General features: G+C 37.5%; 1 protein-coding gene across 2 annotated transcripts; it reads left to right on the forward strand.

Moving 5' to 3' along the window:
* The first annotated feature begins 1,859 nt into the window (after nucleotides 1-1,859).
* LOC144629788 (protein Wnt-6-like) lies at nucleotides 1,860-18,278 on the forward strand. 2 transcript variants are annotated; one of them, XM_078487998.1, is made up of 4 exons: nucleotides 1,860-2,268; nucleotides 14,229-14,449; nucleotides 14,635-14,993; nucleotides 16,494-18,278. In XM_078487998.1, exons 2-4 carry the CDS (start codon nucleotides 14,353-14,355, stop codon nucleotides 16,953-16,955), a joined length of 918 nt encoding a protein of 305 aa, XP_078344124.1. In that variant the 5' UTR covers nucleotides 1,860-2,268; nucleotides 14,229-14,352; the 3' UTR covers nucleotides 16,956-18,278. The 2 variants fall into 2 exon arrangements, with proteins under 2 accessions (XP_078344124.1, XP_078344123.1); XM_078487997.1 differs by lacking the exon at nucleotides 1,860-2,268 and adding an exon at nucleotides 14,004-14,110.
* Nucleotides 18,279-18,518: the final 240 nt, after the last annotated feature.

An 18,518-nucleotide genomic window follows, 5' to 3' on the forward strand; every position in this document is an offset into this window, starting at 1 on the left:
GGGTTGGTTGGGCACTTTTAAAAAAAATAAATGGCTTGTGTTGCTAAGAAGTCAGAATAGAGTGAGCATCCCAAACTAATACAAATTCCATCATATGTAGTTGTCTATTATCTGACACTTAAACACGACTTTGGCACAGGTACTGGGATATTTCGGTAGGCACAGTGACCTCACACAGCGGTCAAACGCAAAAATTGACGTCACATCCGGTCTTTGCCGCCTCGAATTTTTGACTCGAAAGTGGGCAAACTTTTGCAAGAAATTGTTAAAGAAATAGTACGGTGAAAGAACAGTTCAAGCTGGGACACTCAGTGGAGATGAATTATCAAATTTCCAATCCATAAGCGGCGTATAAACCTTAACTTTCCAGGGACGGCGTTAACTTTTGGCTTTAAAGCGAAAGTTTTCGGAAAATTTAAGACTTTGTGTGGAAAATTTTGGCGGCAATTGCACAGTAACTGCGCACGCGCGCTGCGTTTGACCGCTGTGAACAGTGACCTATGGTTAGTGCGCTGGACTCCAGATCCAGCGGTCCAGGTTCGAGCCCTGGCCGGAGCACACGTTGTGTTCTTGCATGGGCAAGACGCTTTACTCTCATAGTGCCTGTCTCCACGCAGGTGTATAAATGGGTACCGGCGAATTTACTAATGGGGGTTACCCTGTGATAGACTAGTGTCACATCCAGTGGAGAGTAGAAATACTCCTAGTCCCTTCATGCTAGGAAAACCGGGATAAGCTCCGGTCTGATGAGCAACTAGGCTCGAATTGAGACTTAACTGGAATAATAATTTTAGAAAAGTAAGTTGATTTTCCGAGAATCGTCTTATTCATCATCATCATCATCATCATCATCATCATCATCATCATCATCATCATCATCATCATCATCATCAATTAGCCACTTTAAGATTGAAATAATACAGCATAATAAGACGAAGAGCCCTCCAAGAAACCACAAGGCTTTAATCTTTGATAAAAGTGAAAAGCTAGTCGAACTAGCGATCGATATTGGGAGAGAATTCCAAATTTTAGGACCCTCGTAAAGTATTGTAAACTGCTTAAGATTAGTACGGCAGTGATGTGGTCGATAACACTTGGCTATTTTTGTGTCATAACTGTGTATTCGACTACTTGTAATAAACAAACTTAGAAACATAGGAGAAAATGATAGGTTGTGGTAATAAAACATGAATTTGGCTATTTGCAATGCATTGACTTGGAAAATATCTAAGATGCCCAGTTTAGCAAATAAGGGGGCCAGTATGTTCTCGATAGTCTGATTTAAAAAAAAGAAAAAGTTTATTCTTATTCTTATTATTATTATTCACTAAAAAAACGGCCTTCAGGTAAAGCGCCACCTTAAGTTAGTTACATATGTAGATGGCCAGGTCTTTTTTGCTGTTTGCCTCGTGGTCCACCACACGGCTAATTTGCATATTAGTATGAAAACAAACATGGCGGTTATCGTGAATACGACCTATTAAAGTTAATTAAAAAATTTACAAGGGGAAGGGGGGGGGGGTGCTTTCAACTGCCAACTGTTTCCTTATTTTATGCTGTAGCAATCAAGTTCTTTGACGGAGATCAGTAGCAATAAAATAAATAATAAATATTTTGAATAAAGAATTAGTAAAGGACAGGGAAAGTTGTCGCCTAACAGTGGGTAAATAATAACTTATTTTCAGTGCTTAATGTTCTTATACTTAACCCCTGCCGTTATCCCAGTTTTTGTTTACTTTTCGTCTCAGATCATGACGCGCATATCAGAGCATGTTTTTATAGTGTAAAGTAGGTTAACGGATTTTATTATCATCCTTCGCATATTTTCTTCTTTTAATCTTAAAACACAAAATTATAGGCAATCTAAAGAGTTTCACAAAGAAGGACTGAACTGTGTACCACAAATGCTAGCATATAGCTAGTTTTTAGCAATGAAGGGATATGTGAATTATTTACCGATGTATAAATGCCATATCCCGTCGTTGCCTGAAAATAACCGAGATATATTCCAGATGGCCGATGTCAAACACAACAATTTCGTATTGCATTGTAAATGTTGCTTGGTTTAGTGATACTTTTGTGTTCTTCCTTGTTGCGGACTGGACAACAATACCTTCGAGGAGCAACGAATCTGGAAGTTTAGGAAGACAACCACTACGCTGTAGGGAGTGGAAAACACTAGAGTTGACATCATGGAGACGAAGAACCTTCAGGAACTAATGAATAGCCAGGACAGGCATTGTTTAAACAAAACTCGAAATTGTCAAGGTAAGGTTAGAGTAAAATGAAGGTAAAAACAGGTAAGACTCAGCGCTACCACTGCTGTCTTCATCTGCTGTTTGTGGCAAACAAAAAGCAAAAGCGCTTAAACGAAATTTGAACAATCATGCAAGTATAAGCAGAGTACCTTGATGGCCTCAAATTCACGCTTCCAAAAGAACTCAAATGAACAAAAAAGCGTTAGTAGTTTACTTGTCACAACAGCTATGCTATATGTCGTCCAAACGTTTTTGTTCACAATTAATTTATTAAACTACATTGGCATTTATCTTGGTTGATAGAATGAGTATAAGCCGTAACTCTAATCGTCCCATCTCTAAAGTGAGTTTATTGTGCTATTGGTTCGAACCGTTTTTATTGAAGGCTTGTACGGTAACGTTCAAGTCTGCTCGTAATAATTAAAACTTTTGTAAAACCTCTTGTTGCTGTAGGGATGAGGTAATCAATATATAATTTTAGGTTCTTGACTGTACTGCAAGCTGCGTCTTCCCCAATTGATAAACGTTTTGGGATAAATAGTTTTCTAAAACAGAAACATCTTTGGTATAGACTGGTGAGAAAGTTACTACAAAACAAATGATGTCGATGAAAAGATCTACTTTACTTCCTGAACAATGTTATGGCCACTATTAGTTTTTAATATTTTAGGTGGCTTTGAATACCTCCGGAGAGATTTTTTAAATCTTACCGAAAGTGGTCCAACAACATTTGGCACTAACAGAAAGCTCTTCCTCCTGGCAATCCTAGAGTGGGTTTTTATTACTTCATCTTCAGTTACCCGAAACACCACAATAGATAGTACAGGTTCTTTCAGTCCGTTGTGTGAAAAGAAATGTCTTCCACCGTGAACGATTTTATCGGAACAAGCAAGCGTTTTCATAGCAAACACTTCTACCAATGCCTCCTTATGTGGATGAGTATAGCCTTCTTCTCTTTTCGAGAACGTTCTTTGTGAATGTTACTGTTCCCAAAGCCATCTTCGATCCATCAAGTGTGGGCGTATCCCCTCACCCCCTATACCACAGGGGGATGCATTACAGAATACTGCCAACTCTTTTACAAGGTCATAGTGCACCTGTTTTTGAACATATTTGTAAAAATAATTTGCACGTCTGACTGATATGCGGATCTCACTGAAAAGCATCGCTGTAATTGTTGTTTACACAGTTCGGGGAGCAAGCAGTATTGTGGGTAAATCTTCGTGAAAGCACTAGCATTCGCAAAGTTTCCGATTATTGTTATCCAATCAGACAATAGCACGAGTACTCGAGTGCTCGCGCTCCAAAAGTTGTCATGCCCAGTTTTCTAGCGTTCTCGATCTCCTGTCTGAAGACCGGTCAGTCGATGTTATTGCATTCTGTTTAAAACAAGCTGTGACAAAATTAATCTTCAAATCGACGAAGAAAAAACATCAAAGATCGACACAAGCTAATAACATAATAAACTAAATATAAGCAGTGATGGTTAAGATTGGAAAATATTTAGGGGAATTGGAACGACAGATTTGATTTGACAAAAGTTTGACTTGATAGTTTTGATTCGACAAAAGTTTCTCAGTTTTAGGCGACAGAAACTAACTGCGGTCACGTTTGGAATGGGTACATTTAACCGATCGCATTACTGGCTTTATTCCCAAAAGGTATGACATTGTTTTCAAAACGAAGCGATCTAAGTTTTTTTTGTGGCTTTCTCGTTTGTTTACATTTTGCGTCTGGAATCTCCATTAAGAGAGATTAAAATTTTGACATGGAACAGGAAAACGAATAATTAGGGTTTTTGCATTTGAATTGAAAGTATGTGCCCGAACTAATTAACTAATCTACCTTTGTTTAGCTTAAAAAAAATTGGCACAAGCAAGATAGATTGTCTGAGTAACCATTAAACACAAGGCTTTTTACCGAGGCGTTTTCAAGAAGTTGAAAGCAGCCCACGACGTCAACACGAAAGTGCATTTTCTTTAAGTAATTTCGTAAAAAAAATGAATCTAAACATTCGTAACTTAGCCTCCCTTTGTTAAATAATAATAAAAAAAGAGTTTGTGCCCACTGTTTTCACTAAAAATTATTATTCGTTCGTATTCGTAACAAATATTACGATTTTTAAAAAGCATTTCAACCTTAAGGTCGTGCGCATGTGACATATATTTTTGAGATTATTAATTCTCCAAGTGAACCTTTTATGAAGTAAATTTTTCAGACTAATTTATATAACGGTCTCTCGACTTTTTTTTGTCTGGTACAGTTGTCTGTTCCATTTTAATTACTCGTAAATCATAGAGATGTCTAAAACACTGCACGTTATGGTCTTTTTAGTACTTTCACGAGCACGGCATTGTTTGTATTTGTCTTCAGTTAAGTTTGGTTCTTTCACTGTCTGCCGCCTTGGCGTCTAAAAGTAAGAGGTTGTTTTCAAAACATAGAATTAAGTCATTGTGTTTTTTTTTTCGCCTTTTTGCTTTTTGCTCCCTTGAAACTCCATTAAGAGTTATTAAAATCTTGTCACATATCAGGATTTAGAATACGTTTTACCATTGTTTGGTTTAAAAGAGACACTTTTAATTTGGCCAAGAAAAAGTTAAAAATATCCGAGTGATCATTAAATATAGGCTTGTTTACGTTGGCGGTTTTCAAGAGCTTGGAAGTATCTCAAAGTGGCCATCAGCATTTTGAATAAAGCATCACGAAAAACTTTTTTTCTGAAATTAATTCTACAGAGGAGCAGCATCTTGTTTATTTGCGGCCTTGTTTCAGGTTTTTGATTGTGAAGAAGACAAGGACCAAAAAGCATTGTAAATTAAGCATCGCGTGCTGTTGAGGCATCTAAATCACAAAATACGGAAACAACTTCGCCCTTGGCCCTCGCAGATAATAATTATGTTGGATAATTGATCCGGCGTTTATACCGAATTCAATACACGTTTATTTGTTGTACACTTATATTTATACTTATATCTCTAACTCTGACAGGTCGTTAAAATTATTCATTTTCTAAACACCATGTCGAATTTTCTTTTTTTAAAAATACTTACTTCTCTTTTCTAAAAGTATTCTTCACTAACGTCTCTGTTTCTAACACCTGTTCTTATTGTAAATAACTGTGAATAAATAAATAAAGGGTCCCTTATACCTTTTATGTGAATCGTGATTGGGGCTATTTATTTTCTTTCTTGGGGATTTAAAGTTCAAACTCTTGCTCTCGTTTAGCCTGAAACTCTCATGCACTCTCATCGACTTTGAACAAGCTCAAAATTTTTCATGAGAGTCGATGAGAAATTTCTCTCGTTTGGCCCGAGTTGATGATAGTCGATGAGGGTTGACGAAAACTCTCATGAGAGTCAACTTTCATCAACTCTCATCCTCGTTTGGCCCGGGCTTTAAGCGTTTGTTTTTGCGTGATTCGTGATTCCCAATATTAAGATATTTCCACGATCTTCTACGTGCAGTCAAAAGAAGTCAAGGTTCTGGGCTGCACGAAGTTCTAAGAAAAAGAAGCAACCTTTAATTTGATATGGACTTTTTACATTATAAAAGTTTATTCCTCTACAAGACTGTGAAGCAACATTTTCACGTGATTGAATGTTTTAGTAGTTGAATCGGTTTGAATGCAAACGATTTGATGTTAAAAGGTCTGTGCCTACCTTCTAGTTATCTCATCTCATTTCATCGTTCTCGTTTTACAACCACTAATCCAAGTTCAAAACAAGCAACCTTGAAATCAGAGCACACTGGAGCTGGCAAAAACTTGAGAAAATCACGAACAGGAACCTGAAGGACTCTGACAAAATGGGTTGGAATGAGAAATATCGAACTGAAGTAATTCAGTGGAAAACCGTCAACTTAACTGATCGTCGTTGGTTTCTTCACGTTTTGTGCAAAGAGTGTTGCTAAATTGAGAGTAGGTAATTAGATGTAACGGGATTCAATTTGTTCTATATTTAGCAGCCATTTATCTCTAATTATATGTGATGAAAAAATAGCTTTGATTTAACTCTGAAATTGTTATGCCTTCCCATCCATAGATAAAACGTAAAAGAAGCACTTAAGTCATGTATTGAAATGCTTTCACATACAACGACAAATTTCGCAAAATAAAATTTGAAGAATTCTAACCTTCCTTTGTTCTAGCAAGGAACCGCTATCATCGGATATTTATACCAAGGAGCTTTTAATTTGAAGTAGCGTAGACAATAACACATGATATTATACAAGAAGGTTATTATAAGATTAAAGAATGTTGCAATTATTTTTAGTTCTGAAGTCAAATCATTAGAATGGTCTAGATAAAATCAGCCAGGTGGAAAGAATGAAAACATAAACTTTAAAGGTTGCCGCATTTGTTTCTATTTCATTTCCTTTTACGCATACTTACAGTAAAAGACTATGAAAGCCTTTAGGTCGACAGCAGGGTACTGGATTTTTACAAAAAAAAAATGAAAATAAATTACAAATTGGATGAAACTTTTTAAATCATAAGATTTCAAAGTTAATTGAGCTGGTCGATCATTTATACCTGTCAATCCCTTAGTTTTTTTTTCCGGTTTTCGTATTTAGTACATAATTATCACCTTATTACTCTTAAATTGCATTAAACAATTCTTGGATAATATTTTGGATTATAAACTGAATTTCTATGATGTCCAGCTGTTGACAGGTTATGATGGACTGTCGTCAAATCGTTTAGTTAGATCATATAAAAGACAAAAGGATCAGCTATGCTGGGCCTCGCTGCAAGGATGTTCCTTTACTACACATTTAAATGTTAACAATGTAAATAAGATAAAAGAGCCGCCGATCAAGGTCATTACTTGTAAGTTATTATTAGATGAAAAAATACAGTCAGCTTCCTTATGTTGTACAAATTTTGTAAAAAAAGCGACCGATCATTTTTTTCCTCTTGGAGAGGTAGTTGTTTTCTGCATTGATCAACCAAATGAGAATATATTTTCTCCTTCGGGATTTTAAAACAAACACTTAGGTCTCACTGCATGTCAATAAATGAACGTCTCTCGCAAAGCAGCCATTCATCAAGATTCAGTTTCTTAGTTCAACTTGAAATCTGAATAGCTTGTATTTTTCTGATCATTATCGTTTCCTTGAATAACTATTTTTGTTGCGACGTTTACTCTTGGATTATTTATTTTCGCGAAAATTGACTTGCGTGACTCAAGGAGTATTAGGAGTAGAACAATGGGGCTCGAAAAGGAAATCAGGAAGCTCAAAAGCTTAGTGATCGACATTCTTAGTAAAATGTTGGATCCGACCTTTACTTATTAAACATATTGTTCATTACTAAAACCTCTCGTTCTGGTTCTTGGCCAGACTGGTTAAAAGAATGATATAAAAATGGGTGGCAAAGTGGCCTATGTAATTCATGGCTAGTACTCTGTTTCACTACGTGTCAAGAGATTGGAAAGACACTGTCACAGGGGGAGGCACTGCAATGGTTAAAGAAAAAGACCGAGATAATGTGAGGCAAGATCACACATGAACAGCAGAAGATGAGAGAAAATAAACACCAACGTTGCAGCACTACCAGTGAAGTAACGATGCAGCATTAAAGAAGAATGCTCAAAATCAAAATGATCTAGCAACAAATCCTTCAACGCACAATAAGTGAGTTGGCATTGTTACAGCCACAATTTCAAATGACGATGAAAGAAGATGACGATATAAGAACTAACATAGCGCACAAATCACAATTTGTATCACTAAATGATGATGATGACACAGCAACAAACACACAAGATTAAGCTAGTCATGCAAGTCTGTTCAAAACAAGTGACATTCTTTAGGAATGATATAATGCGTAAATTCCACACTTGCAAAAATTAAAGATTTTAATTCATAACTCAGTAGTAGTTAGTTTTCCTTTGTAGGAGCGCTGTGGTGTAATGGTTTCACGTGAGTTTGATCTCTACCATTTTCCTTGTGTTTGTATTCTTGGGCAAGATGCTTCACTCTCAATCCTCTCTTCTCCCAGGAGTATAAATGGATACCGTTGAATTGTTAGGGGAAAAATGCCGAAAAATACCCTACGTTGGACTGCCATCCATCCTGCTTGGGGAAAGGGCTAAACTTTTAGTCCCTTTATGCAATAGTGACCAAATTTATTCTCTAGCAATGACGCGCCGTGCGGATTATTTAGGATTGGACTTGACTTGGTCACAAAAAGTGTTAGTCAAGTGTGATACTCAGTAAAAGATATGTGCAGCATTTGATCAATATCCTTTTATCTCTAACAATTTGTAAGCTTAGGTTACTACAACAAATTTAAAAAATTTTGAGAACATCTTTAACTTAAAAACTTTTCGTTGCACATCTTGTTAGTAACGCAAGAGTACGGCTCCGGAAGAAAGTCTCCATTTATATTTCGTAAAGAAGACAATGGCAAACCTTGCATAAAGTCACATAAAATGACGTAAAGATAATAAAGATGTACATTTGTACTATCATGAAAATGACAGACAAATGATTGTTTTCAAAGAGCACCAGATGATGAAATTATTGGAAAATTCAAAATGTAAGTGTTTCTCACAAAAACCTTGCACACATTTTTATCTAAGTTCGAATCTTATGCGAGATTTTCTCACAGACCCCTTCTAGCTTATTAGCTGGCAGGTTTGACCATGTGTGAGAATCTAAACAGCTTGCAAACATTAAAAGAGTAAGGAGAAAACCTATAATCCGACTCGTGACAGAGTTATCACATATAACAATCAAACCCTGTGCATGAAACTAGAATAAATAAGTATGTCATCAGAAATACTCCAGCAAAACGGTTTTGTTTCATTACTTTAAGCCAGACTGCTACGGAGAGAAGAATGGACATTTCCGTACTATAATTGGCCAAAATTTAAGGTGAAACATTTGAAATTTGCCTTTTTATGAATCAACGATGAACGGTGGAACACCGGAAGGAAGCACTAATGACTGGTACAACACAATATTTCACACAGGCTTTTTCACTCACACAACATAAAATCGTACTCATATAAAGTTTTAAAGTTACAGCAATTTCTTTGGAACACTAATATATCCTTGCAGGTTGAGACCCACTCGGATAAATGGTGTCAAACATGGCTCTTCTTCTTTAAATCTCCAAGGAAACGCTTCAATTTCCCTTCACGATATTAGTTCCAAAGATGCATAAACCGTAGGCGCCTAATTCTATACATCTTTTTCGACCGATTGTTTTTTCCATAGGAGCCAACAAATACAATCTTCTTCAGCCTCACTTTCCTTCTGAACACGTTGCTTCGGACACCTTCACTTTTGTTCGCGAAATTAACAGTAATTTCAAAATAAGATCAATATTACCACGTAAATCACTTCCTGACAAGTTCAATCTTACTTGTGCATATTTTTTTAGATCTAAAGTAAAAATACGAGTTACTGGTTATTGTCCTCAAACAAAGCTCACTCTGTTGTTGATGACCGTATTTTCGAGTATCAATGAACGTAGTCTTCGTTTTGTTGAGTAGCGTATTAACCTAACCAGGAATTCGATGTTGTTTAGAAAGAAGCCCTTGCATAAATTGCTAACAGTGACCTCCCCCCGAACGTTCTCGATCCATTCCCAAGTAGCTTTTAATTCCCGTCCGCGTGGCCGTCAACGAAAGCATCTCTGACGTCAATTTGTTTTACTAGTCATTGTACATGCTTTTAACGAGAGCATTTAGCTTAAACACCCAAGTGCATATGGTTGACATTGTTTTCATTCCTTGACAACACACCCACGACGATGCTTGCTTTTTACGATATCAATTGAGTTGAGAATACTCAATTCCTTTGTGACAACTGAAAGCAAGGGACCGCGGACGAAAATGCTGCTTGTACAGCTCCAGAGTTTGCATTTTTGACTCTTAGTTTCGACTCTATCATGTCGTTGTCCCGTTAATTTTTTTTTTCATTTCTACGTAGTGTCAGCCTTGCAGTTCTTGTCTTTCAATTTCCTTTGGGCTGTTAGCATTTTCTTTCCTTGACAACACACCCACGCTGTTGTAAATACTTTTAAAGATAACTTTTAACTAAATACTCAAACACATCGTGTCTATATACCTTGACCTCACATTGTGTTCCAGTCGAAGTTAGACTACACCCACGTCAATTCATATGAATTAAATGAGGGCAATTAACTTAAATACCCAAATACCTTTGCATTGAAACCGTTTCTATTTTAACTTCAGACAATGCCGTGTTTGTTATTGTGGCAAACACGTCTGAAACATTTTTTTCTGCGTGTTTTATAGATTGTTCTCCACTTTCAGTCTTTAGATACCGGTCTATCATCTTCGTCATTGTAGTCTAATGGATAAATAAATAATTAAATAAATGAATGAATGGAAAAGTTCCACCAAAACACGCCCAAGGTGATATGCATGACCACAGCACGCCACCTGCGGTCTGTTCCGTGGGTGGATACCATTGAAACTTTAAGTGTTTCTAAATATCGACCAGCCACGGTGGCGGCGCAATCCAAAGAACCGAATAGTCAATATCAATACCTACAATATATTGATCTTTTTATTTTGTTCACTAAGCAGTGTAATCGGATCCAAAGTAGATTTGTCCTTACATCATCCTCGTGTTCGAAACACGAATTCTTCTGTCTTAAAAATGACCACACATGTTTTTGCTAAGAATTTGATGGAACCTCAATGTTACCAAGTCCCGGGGGGTACTCCTTGGAATTGGGGTGGGGGTGTGCCGCCCGCATCTCCAAATCCAGACCCAATTTCAGACCAAAAAATGTCATTTTCCACACCCATTTTCAGACCTGGACTCAAAAATCCATACCCGTTTTCAGACCTGACCTTGAAATGAACGCTGAACGGAAGTCAACGTAACAAGGATGAATAGGTAAAATTTAGCTGAAATATATATTTTAACTATTTCTCTTTGTCTCTCACCAGTTACTCGCTCCGGTTGCTGGGAAGAAAAATAAGTTTATAAGCTTTCGTGAACGTTCCCCAGATAACCATACCCAATTTCAGACCAAAATTTTCAAAATCTATACCCGTTTTCAGACCAAAACGGCTCAAAAACCATACCCTTTGGGGCGGCACATACCTATATACCTTATATAGGGGAGTACCCCCCCCGGGTACCAAGTTCATCATAGTTTTCTTTATTTTCGTCACCTGTCTGACTGATAATGTATTAATAAGATTTTAATTCACTTTAAGGAACTAATACGTTCTAGAAATATTTCAATGGCTGGAAGGAGTAGCAAAAAAAAATAACTGTCCTTAAAAATGAGACTATTATTTAAACCTACACAGTGACTGTTTCCGCGACTCAAAAATTCTCCACTCGAGTGCCACATCCGAAATACATTAAAAGTCCTTAAAAATAAATCTGCATGGAATGATAACTGTTAGCACTTAACGTGTAGATGAACATGAATCACATTTACTGAAGAATGGTTTCCGTAAAATATATGCTTGGCGGAACTGTTCTGTTAATTTAGGGCAACAATTTTTTCAAAGAAGGATTTGTATTCTTTCATGCAAAATGACCATCTTTTCTTGTGCACGGTACTCAGTTTTGAACTGATTCTTCTTCAGCTTCATCTGGAGATCGTCACGTCGGGATTTCAAGTCTCGAGAAGATAATCTTTAAAATAACGTTAAACCAGTTAACGCGGGAATGTCGGCCATCATCGAATTCCAAGATTTGAAGAAGTTTGTTGACAAAAATGATTGCTCGGCATTTGCTTAAATTGAGACTTGTCATCACAGTGAGGATTATAATATTCAGCCATTCATCATGTGAGATTGACTTTTTGGTTATCCCGGTATAGATTTATTCAAAGTGCTCTCAATGGAAAGATTTTCTCTCAGATCCAATTAAGAAGTATAAGGAGTTGAGACACCAGGGGAGATAACTAAAACACTCTTCATTTTTCGACCGATGACACAAAGGTATTCACTTTGTGACAGATTGTATACAATTTTTTTTCTAAAAGTCTATTTGTCCTTGGTGACATTTTGATTAAAACTAAACACAAATCATTCCTAACGTGGCTAAAGTTTTTTGGCTGACTGGATCGTCAACAATGTGACCAAAAATCCGCTGAAGAAGTTGAATGTCAGTATCACTGAATTGTTATATATCTGAATGATCTGTTACTGTGAATTTTGACGGGCTAAAAGAGTTCCAAATTCTCGCCATGATACTAAAGAAAGGCAAATTAAACCCTTTTTTTGTTTTTAATTCACTTTAGAAGCGAAGAATTTCGTTTTTCGGGTCGAAAACCAAAATGGAGCTGAGGCCTTCGAATGGCTCTGTTTTTAGGACAACAGGAAGTGGTTTAACCTCAAAGATTCCAACCCAATTTTATTTTGGAATTTTAAGTTTAAATGATGCAAAGTTACGGATCAAAATAAAACCGGGTGAATGACTATATATGACGGAGATTCGGTTTCTCTAGCATCTGTAGCAAGCTCTAGAAACGCCGATTCGACGATAAATATCAAGTGACATAAATTATACTTGACGAATTTATCAAACCGGCTCAGTAATTATTGAAACATTTTCTAATGTAGAAAAAACTATGAAACTGGCTTATCAACACTGACTTGATGCACGAGAGCTCTACGATAAATTCAAAGCAATCTTCTTAACACTTATTCCTCTTATCTCTTATTCGTCACTCTGACGACTTTACTAGCTTTCCGTAGTCAAAATAACTTAAAATTGCATAATATTATCCATAAATAGATCTCTGTTATTGACTTTTTCCTGTGCTTCTCTGTCAATAAATCAACCCGCGAAGGCTCTGTAAATAGCTCGTGGTTTTATTCAATTAGAAAATTCCTGAACGCGGAAGCCATGCTCCCGAAATGGTTACTTACTTAAATACCGGGGAGCTCAGTGCATTAAGTAATTTACATTCTTGAAATAAACCTTCCTTTTTGAATCGTTTGAAATCAGACGAAAGTAATTAGCTTTTAAGTAAACAGTTTGTCTTTAAAGCATTGTTATGTCTGCAAACTTTATTTTTAGGCATATGTTTAGCTTTAAAACAAAGTTGGGCTTTTTGCTTAACTACTGCAAACTAAACCTAAGAACTTAAAGGAAATGTAGCTAATAAAATATGAATGTCATTTCTTTTTTTTTGGCCTCAACAACCAGCCGGAAACTAAGCACGACCACAGCTAAAACGTATCGTTAAAATGGAAGAAATCCAACCCTTGGACTTGTAAAATACTAACAAAACAATCTTTGCATGATTAAGGTCAGTAAGGGCTTGCCTCCTCAAAGTCGTTGTTGACAACCGAAGGCACCAATTAAGCGAACAAATTGGCTCAGTAGCAATGCTGCAGATAAGATTACACTCGTCTGTCTCTTTCCATGCCAAGTCTTTTCAAAGAGGAACTAGACAAAGGTGATAATTGTGGATTGTACAAGTTATTTGGTTTATTGATTAAGTTTATCTTGTGTCGGATGTGGGATAATTTTGCCACATTTTGTCTCAAATGGGTAGTATGTACTTTATTTTAAAAAAAAATCACAAAGGGCTTAGCGCGCCAGTCAAAACGATTTGATGAAAGAGCTTCTTGCACTCCACTTCTGTGTTAATGTCTTTCAGATGATGGAATGACTTTTAAATGAGTATTAAATTGGTAGATTGACATGTGGTTCCACAAGCCAATCACAATCGAGTAGAGCTTCATCTGTTTATAAAACATATTAAATCGGTGCGCAGCACTTATTCGCTATTCTTCTCCTTCATTGATAAGTGTTTCTTTTGAGTGTGCCATGAAGCTTCGTTTACCGAGTGTATTTTTATTTGTTATTTATTCAAGCGAAGTTATTGCATTATGGTGGTGAGTACTGTGCAAAGTCTTTAAAGCCATGACATACTGGGAATCCGCGGTTAAATAATCCCTATATTACTTAGCTTAGTAGATTACTAAAACATAGTACTTTTAATCGTCAATGCAGGTCACTCGAGACGTCACTACAACAGGACCCAAATGTCGTGTGTAAGAAAACGCAGTCATTCTTCCAAACAAAAGAGGACCTTTGCAAATCCAAGCCGGAGCTGATTTCCACCGTCCTTGACGGCATGGACGTGTCCGTCGAAGAGTGTCAGTGGCAGTTTAGAAACAGGCGATGGAATTGTTCGACGTCAAAGAATTCTGTCAAGAAAATTCTTCGTTACGGTGAGTTTGAATGCACGCCAACTAAGTTTGTTGTTCCGGTCACACTTTACAAACTTTGCATGAGAATTGTACGTTCCGCGCGCGTGTTGCTTGATCGCACAACCTGAAAAACCGCACCATCGACAGCGATGACTAAGCAGTTGTGAAGTTTGACACGTTCAACTCAGCTTGTAGTTCTTTTTCAGACTATAGGGAGACGGCGTTCATCTATGCCATCACATCAGCCGGGATAACCTTTTCTGTCACGCGTGCATGCAGTATGGGTCATCTTCAGCAATGTGGATGTCGCAAGGTAACTCCACCGCCGCAACAAGTCCTTTCCAACAACGTCATTCCATCGTATCCCCGAAACGAGTACCCCCCTACAGACAACCACCTTCCCAATCAGGCTTTCCCCATCGGAGAGAACGACCAGTTCGAGTGGGGAGGTTGCAGCGACAATATTCAGCACGGCTACGAGATTTCGCAACAATTGATGCAAGAGGACAAGAGCAGCGATGGCCGTTCCATGATCATCAAGCACAATAATGAGGCAGGGCGACTGGTAAGGTAAAGCATTTCCGTAGTGGTACACCACACTTTGTCTTGACTTCCCAAAGCCCCGTCCATTTCTCACTTGTATAAACAACAAACCTCTTATGGCGCGTTGTCATCTTAGTTCTTTGCGTTCCGGTCCTTAACATGGCATTGTCGTTGTGGAACTCTTAAATTAATCAGCCAGACAGCGAAGCATCAAACACACTCGTAACAAGACAGAGCCTTTGTGGAAAGACCGTGAAAGCAATTGTCATGCAATTATTGCTAAGTAATAAGCTTGTTTAGAGTTAACGAGGTCAGAAAAACATGCATGTATTCTTTGGGATTCCATGGCACTTGAAACGTGCGCCAGACGGTTAGGGCAATAATTAAAAACAGATTTTTGTGATCATAGTATAAAGCGCTCGCTTCATTTTGTCTCGCCTTTGGTGGTATCGTTTATTTCGAGATGATCCTACAATTTTGATTAAGGATTAAGCTCTGATAACAACATTGGGTGTTAAAGAGACTAACGTTTGCATGCGAAAGTGCGCCACCTTTGGGCTTCCGGCGGGAGCAAATTGTTTTCGGCTGCTAATGCCTTTAAGACGTTTCACAGAGATGCCGATAAGCCACCTAAGAGTAAAGAAGACAAAGCATAGCTCGAATGCAAGTGGCGTGAAGAAACTTAATTTGTCACCTACACCGCTGCTCAAACAATTAACACGAAGCCGTCCAATCTTGATGTTAATTTCTCACGAAGAAAGACTAAATTACATATACGCCTTCCACTAATCACTGAATTTGTTATATTTGCATACCTTTTGTGGCATCTTATCCCTTTGTTTACACATAAATAGAATGAGTTAACAGTGTAGCTTTAATTTTTGATACCTTAGGCGGTATTATCCAAAACAAGCCGACAAACAAATGTTTTCACTGTCGAGTCTAAATGTTTAACCCTAAAAGGAAAATAGAAAGATGGTTCCATGCTAACACAATTCATTAAAGCGACGGCATTTTTTCCCTAGGACGTCTAAATGCCTCAGTTTGTTTTAATCAGTTCTTCACACCATCGTATTAAATCTTCACAGGAATTTAATTTTCTAGTGTAAACTTTATTGACAGAGTGGTTAATTCAATTTTGACAGTTTATCTTACAAGTGGGACTGTGAAAGACAAGTGCCCCCAACAGTTGGCAGGTTGACATGAACGAATTTCCACCACAAATATTTGTGCTTCGTTTGTAGTAAGCCCCTATTTTTGTCCTTTCTAATAGTTATCCACAACATTCACCCGACCGTGAAACAAATACTTTGATTCGAACAAAGGCGCCGCAACTTGTAAAGACAACAGCCCCATCGGAAAGTGATAGCTTTAAAACTTTGAAACGTAACTCGCGAAAAAAGATAATTCCCGCGATAAAATTAATCCAGCATGCCTGAGATAACCTCACTAGATCTAGATTAATCTCGAGTAAGTCAACGACAACTTAAACGTAATATCTGGTTTCTTTTGTTTTTCCCAGGCGGTCAAGCTTTACATGCAAAGAGAATGCAAATGCTATGGTCTCTCGGGCTCTTGCTCTGTGAAAACGTGTTGGGAAAAGATGCCGCACTTTAGAGATGTAGGTGATAGATTGAAAGCCCGTTTTGATGGTGCTATTAAAGTGATTATTAGCAATAATGGCGACAAGTTGATCAAAGAAGGAGAAACAATAAAGCCTCCAACAGAACTCGATTTGGTGTACACCACAGAGTCCCCAAACTTTTGTAAAGAGGACCCGTATTACGGTTCTCATGGAACTGTGGGCAGGCAGTGCAACGACACGTTTATGGGAGTGGGCGGATGCCAGTTGCTCTGCTGCAACCGAGGAGCACGAATGAAAAAAGTAGTCATAACTGAAAATTGCCAGTGTCGATTCCTGTGGTGCTGCACTGTGAAATGCAAGAAATGCCGAAGAGAGCAAGAAGTACACACTTGTGAATGACTGGCCCACTGTTTGGAACCTAACACTCAACATTAAGCATTCACGTTTAATGTCATACACAGACTGGTATGCGCATGCAGAGGTTATTTGCATGGTTCCAATTATGTTCAACTTCAGGAAAAGACAAGAACAGCCCTTTATGACAAGTGATACCCCAGAGAAAATGTTTTCAAATATCAATTTTAAAGGAATCCAAACAGACGGCTGGAGGTCACGGCATGACTAAATTGCAAACACTTGAACAGTGTGTCTGAAAGAGATATGAATTTTACAACGACAGAGTAGTCATGCAATGTTATCAAAGGTTATTTTTAATTTTCTGGACGATGCTGGCTTTTAATATCACTATAAAAGCTTAAAAGCCAAATTTTCAAGCCGATCGAACCTATGTCTTCTGTAAAGTAAAGCACAGCGCATGGAGACCAGGGTTTCATCGCGATCGCTTTAGAAGTAGACACTCTTGATTTAATCCTCTCTGAGTTGATTAGCACTATGGGGTTTGAAGGGGTTTTTTAATTGCTGACGTTTATTACAAACATTCGAATTAACAGCAGGGTTTCAAGCCACGCGACGGAGTGACCGTGCAAAATATGTGACCTTTTAAAATGCGCCCTGATAAGTGCATGTGTATTTGACTATTTTACACAAACTCACGTTACAATCAAAACATTCTGCATCGTTTTAGTTTAAAACATTTGTTTGCTCAAGAGATTTTCACGTTAAGACGGGATAAAAGATCAATAGGCTTAGTATAAGACCTCAAATGTACATTCGCCCCCGGAAATCGCGAAGTAATGGCCGGCCACATCAAACAGGGAGATAACAACATTATAATTGCGATTTGAGCACCTGGAGAGTGGCCAAAACGAAGGTCTGCGTGTTCAAGAGGCAAACATTATTAAAATACTTTTTATTGTTCTACATTGAAAGATAAAATAATTTCTGATGTTGTTGAAGGATAAAATCCAAATATCTACAAGGAATCGTAAAGGAAAGGCCTGTTATCCCTTGACCTCTAATATTTAGTAGAATAAAAAAAGTACCACTTAGACCTTGAGAACAGTGGGGCAAAAATTGTCAGTCAAATGTCCTGATATTGCTCTTATAGTTCAATATTTGGTCAATGCACTCGCTTTGCACCCAGCTGCGAGAATGAGCGATAAGATATAACAAATGATTAAATAGAAGATTTATGTTTAGGTTTCTCATGTGTCATCGTTTTCAATTATAAAATAGGAAAAGTTTTATTTCTGTAGAAACTATTCCACAATCCAAACAATTTGTGTAACGTGCACTGCTCGAAAACATGAACTACAGCAATGTCTTTAAAGGGGCTATGTCACGGCTAATTTAATTTTATCATTAAAGTTTGTCAAATATTCGCTATGAAACTAACTGTTTGCAAAGAATTAATTCTATGATTCTAAATGAAAAAAACATAGCTTCGTTGCAGCCAAATGTGTCTCCCGGGCGTTATTATTTAAAGTTACAAGCATACAAGATTAACTTTGAAAACTGTTCCGCCGGACCATATTTCAAAAACCCACATCGCAATCCGTTTCA

Source organism: Oculina patagonica, chromosome 11, assembly GCF_052425735.1.
Source record: "Oculina patagonica isolate OP01 chromosome 11, crgOcupat, whole genome shotgun sequence".
NCBI lineage: Eukaryota > Metazoa > Cnidaria > Anthozoa > Scleractinia > Oculinidae > Oculina > Oculina patagonica.